At 41.6% G+C, this 16,056-nt stretch overlaps 1 protein-coding gene across 1 annotated transcript in view; it reads left to right on the forward strand.

The window, feature by feature from the left end:
* The window catches only part of ITGA8 (integrin subunit alpha 8), a 216,940-nt gene that overhangs the window by 170,634 nt on the left and 30,250 nt on the right, over nt 1–16,056 (forward strand). Inside the window, 2 exon segments of the mRNA XM_027776251.1 lie at nt 3,797–3,925; nt 12,356–12,469. Of these exon segments, the coding sequence (XP_027632052.1) occupies nt 3,797–3,925; nt 12,356–12,469 (243 nt within the window).

Here is a 16,056-nt window from a genome sequence, read left to right on the forward strand (position 1 = left end):
TTCTACTCTAAACTCTCCTTCCTGGCGTAATCTACCTGCTCATTTTTTCAGAAGGTCTGATCAGAAGAGCAGCACCCAACTTTAATTTTCTCCCCCCCCCAATCATCCTGCTGTAAAGGTGACTACAGCTTGTTCTTGGATCTATCCTTTTACCCACCATAGGCTTTCTCTCTCGTATGGGCCTGCTCCCTTGGCACTAGGCATTTCATTCACTTCTTAGTCTTCACTGTGTGTCTAGATTCAATACTCAACTACTCAAGATAGAATATACTTCCAGGGATGATTTCTTTTTGCCCTATCTCCCCCTCGAATAGTCTTTAGGTTTACATGTATTTTTAAAATGTAAAATGCCAGGTCTAAAGACTAAGAAAAGCGTCAATAGCACCCATCAAGCAAGTTGATTCTTCCAGTGATGCTTTACATGAACTTTCCAGGAGACCAAAAATAAGAAGTTTTCCTCTCCCCACAAATCCTTAACATTTATGTCTTAAAATTACATGGTAGACTGACTCCCTGGGCTCAAGCTCCACTTAGACTTAATTATAGACAATGGGCCCGTTAGAGCAGTGCACTGTCTCCTATGCTGCGGAGGATCTGGAGTTCAAGGACATGTTACAAGCGAGGAAGGAAGTGTGCATTGCCTTTGTCTGGGCACACAGTGCCCTTAATCTTTTGTTTTGGTTTGTTTTTCTTTTCTTTATTTTATTTTTCACATTTAATGACTGTACATCTTTACAGTATCCAAAATACATTTTTGCCTTCTCTTCAGTACAAAGTCTCACTGTGCTCACATTCTGTCTCCCCCATATCCCTTTAATCCATAAATTTGAACCTATGTTCGAGTGAAAAGTTTGGTGAAGAGTTATGAAAATAGAAAACTCCTGTTGGGATCAAATTCTGAGTTGCAGCTGGAGAAGGAAACATATTTATGAACAATGATTTCCTTATTGCAGAAAGAAGCCATTTTCATTTGTTGTGAAGGGGACAGGTTAGTGTTTATGATCAGCTTTTCATCACATCTAACACATTGTACTCTGAATAATTATGTCTGCCTGAGCTGGGTGCTAGGAGACCAGCCTCTCCACCTGTCTGGTTTCAGATTAAGTGCAAGTGTGGCTTATGTGTTCATGGTTAACAGTGAAAGAGGCTTGCAGTGTTCTTCTAGAAAATAAATTTTAACTACTTACATTCCTTGGATAACATCTTTCTTGCTTTACTTTTTTTTTTTTTTAATTTTTGCTACCAAGTATGTGTGCTTACAGGGGAGAAGAAGAGGGAGGTAGGAAAGGAGGGAGGAAGTAAAGAATCATTCCCTAGTTCTTCTCAGCACCTCTTTCCTATAGCTTGGTTAACTACAGAGTTCATCTTTGTGAAATAATGGTCAGCAAGTTATTTTTTTAAAATTGCACATGATAAGTTGCAAACCAAAACTACACACACACACACACACACACACACATACACACACATTCCTCACACTCATGCATATACAGAGGATACAATAAAAAATGCATGAGAGAGTATGGATTTCCAGAATGTTCCATTTTAAGCCTAAGCTCAACTTTTTATCTCATGCTATACTTTTCTGTAAGATTCTCCCATCATTGAGCAACCTTGAACAATTCTTTGATTTGCCTCTTGCTCACTGTGCCAGGTCCCGCCATTGTTCTGGGATAACGCAGGACCGTGGGCTGACCCATCCAAGGTCTCACCTCACTTCTCTTTTCTTTTTTTTTTGAGAGATTTTCACTATAGGGCGCGTGCGCTCGCCAGACAGACAGAGAGAGACATAGAGACAGAAAGCGAGAAATCACCCCCCAGGGGAGATGGTCACGCCGCAATCCCTTCTCCTCCATTCTCCTCTCGGGATCTTGGGCACGCACGCACACGCGCCCGGCGTGAGTTTTAAGCCACCGGGTCCAGGACACGAACCGCGGTTGACTACGTGGGAGTCCAGCGACATAGCCATTACGCTAACTGCTGGTTCCCTCACCTCACTTCTGTCTACCTCATCATCCCAGTGCTTCAACCACTGGTCTTCAACATCACCTTTAGCTACTTGCCTCTGAAATATTCAGCTCAGCATCCCTTTCTTCTTCTCCAGTTCAATCTCTTTTTCTTTTTTTTTTAATATTCTCACTTCCTCTTTCTACTAGACCTTTTCTTTCTTGGTATGGATACTTTCTTTTAGGCACTTCCCCTACCCCACTCTCAAGACAGCCTGTGACCATTCTTTCTTTCCTGCCAAGCCTGGAATCTATGATGAGTTACTAGAAACACCCTTTAACAAGCCTCCCTAACCTCCCTTGTCCAATATCCTTTCTAGTCTCTGCCCTGAACACCTCTGTGATGCTCTGTGAGGTAAACCCACATGGAAGGGTTCCAGTTTCACATGTGGGGTCCTCACGAAGCATGTGAGGCACACCCATGATCCAGGCCTGGCTAGGCTGAGGGTAGAACAAAGTATCAAGACCCTGTTGGGAGTGCTGTCTCTCTCAGTCATAGAAGAAATAACTTTTTTTTTTTTTTTGGAGAGGTTTTTGCTATAGGGCACATGCGCTCGCCAGTCAGAGAGACAGAAAGTGAGAAATCACTCCCCAGGGGGGATGGCCACACCACAATCCCTTCTCCTCCGTTCTCCTCTCGGGATCGTGGGCATGCACGCACATGCACCCGGCGTGAGTTTTAAGCCACCGGGACCGGGACGCAAACCGCGGTCGACTATGTGGCAGTCCAACGACATAGCCATTACACTAACTGCTGGTCCCAATTAGTAAACTTTTTTAAAAAGAGGAGAAAATTATGTTTCTGTATTCACTTGGATATTATGTGTAATTTATTGGAATCTTCAAAACATTTATTCAGCCATCATCAGCATGGAGCCTGAGATAATACCCTAAGGTCTAGAGTATTTGAAAAACAAACTCAGGAATGAAAACACATTCCATTACAGGGCAATGTGCACATAGCATGTTTTGGAAAGGTCGTTCCTGTGAGGACACAGTTTTCTCCTGAGGTGTTCTGGTCACAGGCACAGGGCAGTACAGCTCGGCCACACCAGCCTATTTCCCTGTGGCTAAATCCCCGTGGTTAGCTCCATCTCAAAAATCCATCTCAAAACCCATCTCCTTATACAGAATGTTCCTCCGTATAACCAGCCCATTATATAGTGCAAAGAAAGTAACAAGAGAATGATGATTAAGGCCTGAAAATTAACCTCCATGTTTTCTATGCTTGTGGGGAAATTATTTCTGCTTAAAACCTTATCCTTGGGACCAGCAGACGGCATAATGGTTAAGTCACTGAACTCCCAAGTTGTCGACTCCGGTTCAAGTCTCAGACCCTGTGGCTTGAAACTGACTCCTGGCCCGTGTGTGTGCATGCCCAAAGTTTCAAGGGGAGAATGGAGGAGAAGGGATTGTGACGTGGTCATCCCCCCGGGGAGTGATTTCTCACTTTCTGTCTCTCAGTCTTTGTCTCTCTGGCAAGCACGTACGCCCTATAGCAAAAGTTTAACTTAAAAAAACAAACAACAACAAAAACCCCCTTATCCTAACAAGATAAACTTCCCAGGAATGCATTCCCCATGTTTCATGAGGTACGATCATTGAAGAGCACAAAGGTTTGCTTCTTGTCAGTGCAGTCTTTTTGCTGCTGGTAAAATCACAATATGTCTGAATTCTCATGAGTCATATTCAATTGAGAAAAAAAGAAAATTGCCTAGAATTTAAAGCTGATGAAAAAGATCACAACTGTTCATGCAATTATATGGGATGTCTCTGCTTCATGTTTGCAGCCTGCCGCCTCCCTGGAGGACACCCCTGAGCTCAGTGCCTTTCTGCGGAACTCAACCATCCCCCACCTTGTCAGGAAGAGGGACGTGCCTACAATTGAGCTCCATAAGCAGAGCCCTGCAAAGATACTGGTGAGTAGTCTCAGTGTGCAGGAAACTGAGGGAAGAAATTGGATCAGAACTAATTCCTAAGCAGAGGTGGTTTTAACTTTCTTCATTGTTTTCCATATCCTCCAATGCTCAGATATGCCTACTATTTCTGGCAGTACACACTGTAGGAAATTTGTGTGTGGACTAAGGGGCATTTGCAATATAACCTTCTCACTTTCTAAGCCTGCCATAGAGGCCACTTTAGAGAATAGCAATGAAAACATCCAATGGGATTTTTCATTGATTTCAAGAACATAAAGAGGTGCTTGTTGGCCTGTTCACAGACCCTGGGTTGAAATGAGCATGGAATAACAACGGCTCATCCAATGGGTGCTGCATCTGGCATCTCAGGTTTCCTGGGCCCAAACCTCTGCAGAGCGTTAGTGCTGGGTTCTGTAGTAGTACAACCCTGAACTTACTCTCTTTTCCCTGAACTATAGACAGAATTCATGAGTCAGTGTTGTTTAGCTTTGTTTCTTTCTTTTTGTTGTTGTTGTTTAACTTGCTATAGGTTGCTTGTCCTCACTGGGGAAAGAAAGGGGAGAAAGAGAGCTAGAAAGCACCCCAAGGGGGAAAGCCCACTGCAGTTTCATTTCCTCCATTTTCCTCTTGGGAGTTTGGACATACCTGCACACGTGCTCAGCATTTTCTTCAAGCTGCTGGGTCTAGGATTCAAATAGCACAGTAGGGTAGGCCATGTGGGATCCTTAACCACCACACCACCAACTGGCCTGAGTCAGCACTTTTTATGCAATTCTCCACTCATCACAATGTCACTATTTCTAGAGGTTTATCTCCTCACATATATATTCATCCTCTTCTGTACCATGTAGCAGGGCAAGAAGTGAATATAAGGTTTAATTCATCTGTGTTCTACAGACCATGTCCATAAAGAACAGGAAGCTGCTAGCCTTCTGTCTATGCAGAAATAATCAGAGGTCACTGCAAAACCCAGTTTCCTTTTTGGTATCAAGCAAATGCTCAGGGGCTTGGGGTGAGGACAAGGTGAGAATGCCGGGTCCCAGTGCCGGGGATGGAGACAGAAGTTGAACAGGTGCTTCCTACCCCTAAGCTGCAGTGTGGAAGAACAATCTGAGAATTAGTGCTTTGTAGTGATGCAGAACCAGAAGCCACAATGGCAAGTGAAAGGAGAGACACTTGAGGAGATCTTGGGGCAAATGAGAGAATAAGGAAGGGAAGGCTGAGCTAGAACTGGGAGGAGCCTTGAGCCAAGCAGAGACCTGTAGTTATTTCAGAAGGGGTAGCAGTCACCGTCATGGTGGACTGGGAGCCATCAAACACCCAAACCCATGAGCTGACCCTCTAAGATTGTGTTCAGCTCAGAAATTTGAAATTGTCCCTAGGCTCGTCCAGGTACCACAATGTTCCAGTCCACGGAGTGTTCTCCTTTCCCACCTGTCCCCCATATTGAAAGTTCATGAAGGTAGTCACCATATTTGGTTTGCTCAGATTGTTTCCTTAGAAAGTAGCATAGCACCTGGATCATTTGTTGAGTATATGTGTGAATAACAGTGGATGAATTCATCATGGTCACTACTAGTACCTTTTGGAGTAATTTTCCAAAATGCTCTCAGCCTGCTATTCCACCTGTTCCTAATCTTTCTCCCTGACTCTACAGACCCTTAACCCGAAATCCAGTCCTAGGCAAAGGATGTGCATATATTGCAAGTCTAAAACAGAGAGTTGGTAGTGACTAAGTTCATTGGCTAACACATCTACTGAATTACAAACAAAATGGCTGGGGCCAGCAGGTGGCATAGTAGCTGGGGTGTTTGACTGCCACATGGCTGACCACAGTTCAAATTCTGGACCTAACGGCTTTCTTCCTCACTTTCTCTCTCTGTTTCTCTCTGGTGAGTACATGTGCCAAATAGCAAATTAAAAATAATAATAAATAAAATACATAATTCTTTAAAGAAAATGGCTACTATGGCAAAGGACAAGTAAGGCTTGAGGAATACAATTACTGCAACCAGTTATGAAGCTGAAATAATTCCAAGTAGCTACCATTGAAAGAAACAAACCTATGCTCTAAAAATTGAATCCCTGACTTTAGCATTTGTCTGACTGAAAGGAGTAACAATAAGCTTAATTTTAAACATTTAAAAATTGAAGGTTAAGGGGACCAGCAGCTGGCATAATGGCTATGTCACTGGACTCCAATGTAGTCGACCGTGGTTCAAGTCCTGGACCCGGTGGCTTAAACTCAAGCCGATTGCATGTGCGTGCATGCCCAAGATCCCAAGAGGAGAATGGAGAAGAAGGAATTGTGGTGTAGCCATCCCCCCTGGGGGTCGATTTCTTGCTTTTTCTCTCTGTCTCTCTCTGTCTTTCTGGTGAGTGCATGTGCCCTATAGCAAAAAACGCTCAAAAAAAAAAAAGAAGTTTAAGAAAGAATATGCAAAAGATAAGATGTGGGAGTGAGCAGGTGGTGTAGTGGTTAAGGTGTTGTATTTCCACATGGCTGACCACAGTCTGAGTCTCGAACTTAATGGTTTAAAAGTCACAATGGGCATGTGTGTGTTTGCTCAAAATCCCAAGAGGAGGCTGAGGAGAAAGGACTGAGATGTGGCCATTGGAGTGATTTTTTACTTTTCCTCTCTCTGTCTCTGTCTCCCTCTAGTGAGTCCCTGTGCTCTATGGCAAAAACCTTTAAAAAAACAAAAACTAAAAACAGATGAAATATATTGGATTGAGAAAATAATAACATATTTTTCTGTTTTACTATGCAAAAATGTGTCATGACTTTTCTGACAACCCAATAGATTGACAGTATGATGATTGGTTACAATAATTTCCCCCAAAACTAAACCAAATTATGCACTGGGTATAAGTAGCATTCCACTGTCTTGGCTGAATTAGTTGAATCAACTCTGTGTGTGTGTGTGCGTGTGTGTGTGTGTGTGTTAGGGAGGGCAGAGGCAGGGAATTTCCAACAAAGGAGGCCAGACTTAGGAAAGACAGATGCAAAGAGTGGGCCTGGGCAGCCAAGGGCGGCCATGAGATCATTTCCCTCATTCCAAAGAGGCACCAGCAAGGAAAGGAAAAGTAGTTCTTTTTTTTTTTTTTTTTTTTTTTTTAGTCCATAAACTTGGAGTGTATGGTCCCAAGACACAGATGAACACTCTCTCCCCACATCTTCTACCTCTCTTGAGTTCTGAGCCCAGGGCAATTTACCCAGAGGGTCCTTGACTGGCTTATCAGATGATAGGGAAAAAACAAATTAGTTTTAGAAGGAAACCAATGGGATAATAAGTGAGGAGTTGGAGAAGTCCCACATTTACTCCTCGCCATTCTTGCATCCCTGTATTTACCTGGAATTATTAAAAAGAAAAAAAAAAACATATGAAATATTTAAAAGCCCTGGTAATCCTAAAGATATATTTCAGTTCAGTAAAGTAGGATAATGCCACATTGAATGAATTAATTTCAGTCGAAAATCCTGAACGTGTTACCTATCCCATGGGTATCCTTTTAGCAGTAGTAAAGAACCATCAAAAGAGAGGAATCCAGAGTGAAGTCAATGCAAATCCCAGTCTGCGTCTCACTGGCACAAAAGTTTTCAGGAGCCAGGGTTTCAGCTGAGGCTGACGACAAGCTTTGGAGTTGGGTGGTGGAGATGGTTGTACAATACTGTGAATGTACACTTGAAATTGTTTAAAATACTAAAAAGAATGTGTGTCTTAAACATTTTTTGACATTTACGTATCTCATCTTGACAGTAAAAAATGTTTCAAACATAAATATGGACAGAAAAGAACAATAAGTAAGTCTAACTTAAACAATCAGTTAACCTTAAGTCAAGTGAGGAACATTTATTATAATAGAAGTACCTGAAACTACATGACAAAAAGCTCTGAAAATTGAATTGTCCAGTTAGGTTCAATTACCCATAAAATTTTTATGACACTGTAAAGCTTTAGAAAAATTAAAAGGAGAGAATCCATACACTATTCTATTTAGGATAAATTAATAAAATGGCAAATAATTGTATTTTAAAAGTATTCAAAGAAGCAACAGAACAGAAACGATAATTGACATCTATAAAATTCCAGTATGTAGTACAGTGGGAAAAATCCTCTGGAAAACCTATAGCCAAACCCATGCAGAATATAACTTGAGAAATCTGTAAGTAATAATAATCAGAAAAATCAAGACACAAGTATGGGGCCAGCCGCACGGCCTTCTGATTAAGAGAGCTGGATTCCATAGGGCTGATTGTGTGGATAAAATCCTGGCCCTAGCGGATTGAAGAAAACATCAAGCACATGTGCCATGCTTGCCCCAAATCCTGACAGGATAAAGACATGGAGAAGAGTCCTTAATCTTCTGGGGGGTGCTTTTTCTCTCTCCCTCTCGCTCTGTCTCTTTGTCTCTCTCTGGTAGGCATATGTGCCCTCTAGAAAATTTTTAAAGAAAGTCTCAAATATGCTTTTTAATTTATGTTTTAGAGTATGTCTCGTAAGTGCACTGAGAAAGTACAGATCAAGAATTAAAATTCTTTTGAAAATTATATACATTTGTGTAGGAGGATCAAATGTTTTCTTTATGTTGTTTCCCATTAAATATTTTTGACATAAGATCATTTTAAACTTTTGAATGTTAGAGACTTATTTACTCACAGAGGAGGGCCAAGGCAGTCCTTGCTTCTTGTATCTGATTTTGTTCACTCGTATATGATTCTCTTTCTCTCTTACTGGTTCCAGAATTGCAAATCATACGCCTCTTCATGTCCTCAAGTCAAAACAACTCTGGCTAGAGAGTGATTATGCAAAGTTTATTATAAAATCAAAAACTAAATAAGACCTCCTACCATTTTTGTTTAGTTAAAAACAACTTACGGAATCCCATTTCTGATTAGGAATTTGAAAGTGCAAAATGCCAACATCCTGTGTTGGGATCATCATTTCCAATTTGCATAGGAAGTATTTCTATCTCTAGCATGAATATATCATTTCTCCCTTGCCTAAGAATATCTTCGCTTTTCTCATGTGTGGCCCCTGCCGCTTTTGTAGTTCTCACCTCCGCCTCCTCCTCTTTAAACTTTCCCGTCTTCCCTTTCATTACTCAGCTTCCAGCAGCCTCATTCTTCACCTCATGTTCAGCATTTGAAACTATCATATCCCATGGCTTTCCCCCAAAACATTCTCTCTGGTTCTTTACCTACCTTGTGGCCAGCCCCTTAGAATCCTTCATGGACTTCTCACTGCTCTTCCTTAAATCCTCCTGTACCTCAAAATTCCATTCAGGTCCCCTCCCCCATTCTTTTTTTCCCATTGATTTTTACTCTTTCAAGGAAATTCCTTGCATGACCACAATCCCAGTCACTCCTCGGTGTCCCCTGCTGTCTTAGCTCTCCCTTAACACCTTCAAGACTGGAAGGGTTCATCTGGACGTTTGATAGCGACCCCAAGCCTAACATGTCCAAAACTCCTGCCACCAAGATTTCCCAAATGTGTCACTTCTTTAGAATTCCCAATCTTGTTAACATCACACCCAGCTACACAGTCTCAAAGAAGAGATATCCCCCACTCCTCCCTCTTCCTGTCCCAACCTCTTATTAGTCACCACTTCTCTATTCCACTCCCTAAACTTCCTCAAACTCATCTTCCTATCTCTGTTCCCACTGACTCGGTTCAGGACCTCAGCATTTCTCACCTAGGTTTGTTGTTGTTGTTGTTGTTGTTGTTTGTTTGTTTGTTTGTTTTAAGTAGGGTGCATGCGCTCGCCTGACAGACAGAGACAGAGACAGAAAGCGAGAAATCACCCCCCAGGGCGGATGGCCATGCTGCAATCCCTTCTCCTCCATTCTCCTCTTGGGATCTTGGGCACACATGCACACACGCCCGACGTGAGTTTCAAGCCATCGGGTCTGGGACATGAACTGCGGCTGACTACATGGGAGTCCAGCAACATAGCCATTACGCTAACTGCTGGTTCCTCACCTAGACTCTTATAATACATCATCCTCCTACAGTTTCTGGTCATCCTCTTGCCTCCCACTCTTTTCTCTCCATTCTTTCCTCACTTACTACCTGTTCCTCTAAGATATAGCCCTGAACATACCCTATGTTTTAAAGGCTTTTCAGGCTCCCCACTGCCTTCTGAATAAAACTGAAGCTCCTTAACACAAGAGAAAGATTATTTGCCACCTAGACTTTCTTTTCTACTTATTTCCATCTGTCCACCTCACCCTGTTCACCCTTCCCTCCCTGTTCCTGAGTGCATCCTAGTCTGATGTGAGAAAACCATATGCTAGTCATCCCATTCTGTGAGGCAACTCTTTTTCACTCTTCAGGTTTCATTTGAAGCATCTCCTTTTCCAGATTCCGCCAACAGAGCTAGCTAACCAGGATCACCATCTCCAGGGAGCTTATACAACTACTGACATTGGCTTCCCAATTCCCTCCAAAGGGTGGAATGCGTGGTATACAAGTTGATAACAGTGCACAGGCAAACATGAGAGTCCTCACAGAGTTTCAGGAATTCTTTCTCCTGCTGTGGACACCTTCGTGTCCTACTCTGGTAGCACAAGCACAACACAGCCAACTGCGTTTGGAAACATCAGGTAGAAATCTGGCTTTGGGGGTGGCTCCATAGCATGGTGGTTAAGTGTTGTGCCCAGGAACTGGATCCCACATGGCTGAGCGTGGTTCAGATCCTATCCCCATCAGCGTGAGAAACACCGGGTTCATGTGTGCCCAGAAAACAGATAAGAAGAAGAAATGGAGGAAAAGCATCATGGCATGACCACTTCCCATGAGGGATGCTTTCTCTTTCTCTCTCTCTTTGCCCACTACTTTCCAAGTACATGTGCCCTCTGGAAAATAAAAAAGAAAAAGAAAAAGAAAGGAAGAAAGGAAATAAAATAGAAAAAGAATTTGGTATGGCCAGAATTGTTCAAATAGACATTAATTGATTGATTTGTTTTTAGAGAATTCTGAGGTTCTCCAGAAAGATTCTCATGATAATGTTTCTTGGGCAATTCTGTGGTTTATCTGTTTCATTAAAGTGAAATGCCTCAGTCAACTACTTCACATAATATCCAATAAACTGATTTTATTGAGTACCTATAGTCTAGTGCCCAGAGCTTGAGACATGAAAACTAAATGAGCATAGTCCACAGAGAAACTCAGATCAGCAAGGGAGTGTAATTAGGAAAGCCTCACTCTGTGCCTGGCAAGAAAATGGATTGTGATGTGTCTTTTTATTTTCTTGCTCAGTCTTCTTTACAAGAAGTAATTTGGACAAAGAGGAGACTGTTATGGAACCAATGGTTGTCAGTGGGCCTGCGACACTGGGTCTTTTGTGACGATAAAAGTGGGAAGAGGTAGTCTTCAAAATGTTCGTGGAAAATGTTTATGATTGGAAAAATTATTCATGAATTTTTATTTTGTTTGTACCAAAATAAATTTGCACTTTAATTTCACTCTTCCACAAACTTTTTGAAGTCTCTTCATATAGACTCAGAGGCAATCCTTTCTGGATCGCCTCATCTAGCTTGAGAATATCTATAAGAACTATAGCCCATGATTCTACAAAAGTGAAACAGAACAATTCAATCACTGCTACAGGAATATTATTTTTTAAGAGGTTCTTCCCTTAGGGCACATGCACTCACCAGAGACAGAGAGAGATAGAGACAGTTAGAGGGAAAGTGAGAAATCACCTCCCAGAGAGGATGGCCACACTGCGATCCTTTCTCTTCCATTCTCCTCCCAGAATCTTGGGCACACACGTACACTACCAGGAGTGAGTTTCAAACTGCAGGGTCCAGGACTCAAACTGTGGTTGGCCATGTGGGAGTCCAGTGATGTAATCTCTACACCATCTGCTGGCCCCTGGGAAGATAATTTTGAAGTCCTTAGATAAGGGCTTAAGTTTTATGTAGTATTTTATATTCCATTATAACTCTACATTGTTACTAAAGCTGACACATCATTACCACTAAATTGTGTTTTATTGGTTGTTTCAGTATATTATTATTTAAATCAATAATTTATGTAGGGACCAGCAGATGGCATAATGGTTACATCATTGGACTCCACGTAGTAGACCATGATTCAAGTCCCAGACCTGGTGACTTGAAACTCAGGCTGGGCATGTGTGTATGCTTGCCCAAGATCCTGAAAGGAGAATGGAAGAGAAGGCATTATGGTATAGCCATCCCCCTGGGGAGTGATTTCTTGCTTTCTGTTTCTCTGTCTCTTTGGTGAGCACACACACCCTATAGCAAAAATCTACTCCCTCCAAAAAAATAATTTATGGGTAAGGCAATGACTTCTGAGGGAAAAGATATATAAGTAAATTGTCTTTCATGTTAATTCCCTACCACAGTTGAAAGACTTTGGCACTGATGTGCTTTTGTTGCCATTGTTTGTTCTTTTACAGAATTGTACAAATATTGAATGTTTACAAATATCCTGTGCAGTGGGACGACTAGAAGGAGGAGAAAGTGCAGTCCTGAAAGTTCGATCACGACTGTGGGCTCAGACATTCCTCCAGGTAATAAAAAACTGACCTACTCACAACACACAGGGAATCTCTTCTTGAAAACTCAGCAGAAAACCTTTCTTATGGACTTTCAGTTTTTTTTTTTTTTAAAGCCTTATTTTTAATTATTTTATTTTTTAAAAAATCTTTAAATTCCAATCTTATTTAATTTTTTATCATTTTTTAAGTAAACTTTTTTTAAATTTAAGTTTTAATTTTCAAACTGTTCTTGATAGAGCACATGTACATGAGAGAGAGAGAGAGAGAGAGAGAGAAAAGAGAATGCTTCATATAGTCTGTCACACTGTGACCCCCTTCCTCAGTCTTCTAGCCTCCAGAACTCTGGTCATGCACACAAGCACCCAACACATTTCATCTTGGCTGGCAGGGCCAGGCATTTGAACTCTGGTTGGCAGTATGGCTTCCAGCTTTACAGTCCAGCACACTAACAACTATACCACAGAAGCTGGGGGGATGGGTGTTATTATTTTAATATTTAAATATTTTAAAGGAAATTTCTCTGGAAGATTGAACCAAGACCAGTGGATTACCTTTTCTAACAGGTAAAGACAGTTTAAATATCCTGAGTTCCTAAGACCTTCAGAGTAACTTATATTCAAACCAACATATTTAGCTCACCACTGTGTACCTAGTGTGGGACACAAAGGAGTTCCTCCGTAACCATCAAGGAAAGGATTGTGAGAACAAGACACAGTTCAAGACCAGAAAAGTAAAAATAGAAATCTATCTGGGGGAAAAGAGGAGGTGGTTCTAGCAAGTTCCTCCTATCAAATGGCCCTGCAGTGTGGGCTCCAACCAGGACAGCACCTCAGCCGTGTTCCAGGTACATGTGATTTATAGATTGGTCCCACCTTGCCTTCTCTGCCCCATGGTGTGTCCCACACACCACTGGGATCACTCTGTTGATTGTGTGCATTTGAAAAGTCTGAAATATCTTCTATGCTAAGAAAATGAAATTTTACCTTTGAAAAGAGCTATTTATTTAAATGATGTTACTATGTTGGATGACTTTATTGTTTGGGGAGGATTGGTAACAAAGCTAAATTAAAACTCCTATGCTATATGTCCATTCATGTTTTAGCCACTAAGACACCTCACTTGGTTCACTGTGCCATGGAATATCAAGAATAAAATCCTTTTGAGTCCAGCTAGGAATGCAACATTTTATCTCTCCAAATTTTCATGTTCCCTGTGATTTAAAATACTTCTTTAGTCTCACAATGTTATTTAATTTTGTTCCTAAAATAAATACAAGGAAAATTGAGTTTCTTTTTTTTTTTTTTTTTTTTTGGAGAGGTTTTTGCTATAGGGCACGTGCACTCACCAAAAAGACAGAGAAAGAGAGAGAGACAGAAAGCGAGAAATCACCCCCCTGGGGGGTTGGCCATGCCTGAATCCCTTCTCCTTCATTCTCCTCTCGGGATCTTGGGCATGCAAGCACACACGCCTGGTGTGAGTTTAAGCCACTGGGTCTGGGACTCGAACTGTGGTCGATTACATGGGAGTTCAGCAACATAGCCATTACGCTAACTGCTGGTCCCAGGATTCCTTTTTAAAGACTGATGGGGAGTCTTCTTTTTTTTTTTTTTCTTTTCAATTTGTATTTTTAATATAATGCAGGATTTCTCACACCCTTATACTGCTAACATTTCAGACCAGGTCATTCTTTGGTGTTAGGAACCCCACATGCATTAAACAGTGTCTAGCAGCATCCCTGGTCTCTACCTGTAGGTGCCAGCAGCAACCTACACCTCGGTTGTGACAACCAAGTGTCTCTAGGCATTGTCAATATCCCCTGGGAGAAATATGGCTCCCAGTATTGAACCCCTGACCTAAGGAGAGGTGCAGTGCCCAATTTAGTTGATTCTTTTCTTCTTTTTTTTTTAAGCCAAACTATTATTTATTTATTCACTCAATACATTTATGGAGCACCTACTATGTACCAGGCACTATTTTGGGACTTAATTACAGGTCAAATAACAGAGAACAAAACAGACATCACCTGCCTTCACAGAGCTGCGATCTTGGTGGAGGAGTCAGAATGAGCAGATGTTTCAGATAATTTTAGGCAGAGATGAGGGCCAAGAAGAATATAAAACATGGAAGTGGGGCAAAAAGTCAGGAAGGGAGCTGACAGGAGAGCTCTGTGAGGAGGAGCTGTGATTTGGAGCTGAGACCTGAGTCATGGGAAGAAACTCAAAGGCAGAGCTCCAGATGGAACAGCCTGCAATGTGAAGGTCCTGTGGCCAGAACACTTTTTTCTCTTTTTTTGTTATTATTTTTTTACATTCAATCACTCTATATCATTACATCATACAAGATGAATTTTCCCAGAATGAATACACTGTACATTAGTCCAATCAAAGACATTACCATATACATTATCACAAATAGTTAATTTTCTTTTTTTTTTTTTTTTTTGGTATCCCTTACATGTTTTGCTTTTTTCTTTCTCTCCTTGATTCCTTTCTTCTCATATTCTCCCATTTCCCACCCTCCTTCCATACTGTCTCTAGTAATCACAGTTGCTTTCCATGTAGTTATGCCTTCTAATTTTTCAGTGTCTGCCACAGAGTACAGACATTTGATATCTATTGAGTGGAGATATACAATGCCTCTTCGCTTAGCATTAAATCTTCCATATTCATCCACTTTCTATCAAATGCCAGGGTTGTTTTTATGGCTTACTAGTATACAAGAGTATATGAGCCACACTTTTTCAATCCATTCATCTGTTCATGGACATTTGGGTTGGTTCCATGGCTTAGCAGTTGTGAATAAGGCTGCAATAAACATGTATATGCAAGTATTTTTCCAACTGAGTACATGCCTATTCTTTGGGTGGATACCCAGAAATGAAGTTGTTGGATTATATGGCAGTTCTGTTTGTAGGTCTTTTAGGAACCCACCCCTGAACACTTCTGACATGTTAAAGGAACAAGGGAAGCTATGTGTTTTTATTGCTGTAAATTGGATTCCGGGCTCACTCTAATCTTAGTGTAATCTCATTTCAAGATTTTTTATTTTTTTCTGTAGTGTGTGCACTTGCTGTAGAGAGACAGAGAAAGAGAAGGCAACTGAGAAATCATCTCCAGGGGGGATGGCCATGCTGCAATCCTCTCTCTTCAGTGTCCTCTCAGGACTTGCCATGTGCATGCACACATGCCTGGTACAACCCATCAGGTCTGGGATTCAAACCATTGAGTCAGCTATGTGGGATCCAGTCACTTCAGCCATCATGCCACCTAGCCAGCCCAAGCTTTATCATAATTACATCTTCAAAGGCCCTTATTGCAAATAAGGTCATAAGAAATCCTACGTGAACCTGATTCCAGAGGGACAGCACTACAATCAGAAATCTTTTTTTTTTTTAAAGAGATTTTTGTTATAGGATGTATGTGCTCACCAGAAAGAGAGACAAGGGAACCAGCAGTTAGCGTAATGGCTATGTCGCTGGATTCCCACGTAGTCGACCGCGGTTCGTGTCCCGGACCCGGTGGCTTAAAACTCACGCCGGGCGCGTGTGCGTGCGTGCCCAAGATCCCGAGAGGAGAATGGAGGAGAAGGGATTGCGGCGT

This window comes from Tupaia chinensis, unplaced genomic scaffold (assembly GCF_000334495.1).
Source record: "Tupaia chinensis unplaced genomic scaffold, TupChi_1.0 Scaffold000647_1, whole genome shotgun sequence".
In the NCBI taxonomy this organism is placed as follows: domain Eukaryota; kingdom Metazoa; phylum Chordata; class Mammalia; order Scandentia; family Tupaiidae; genus Tupaia; species Tupaia belangeri.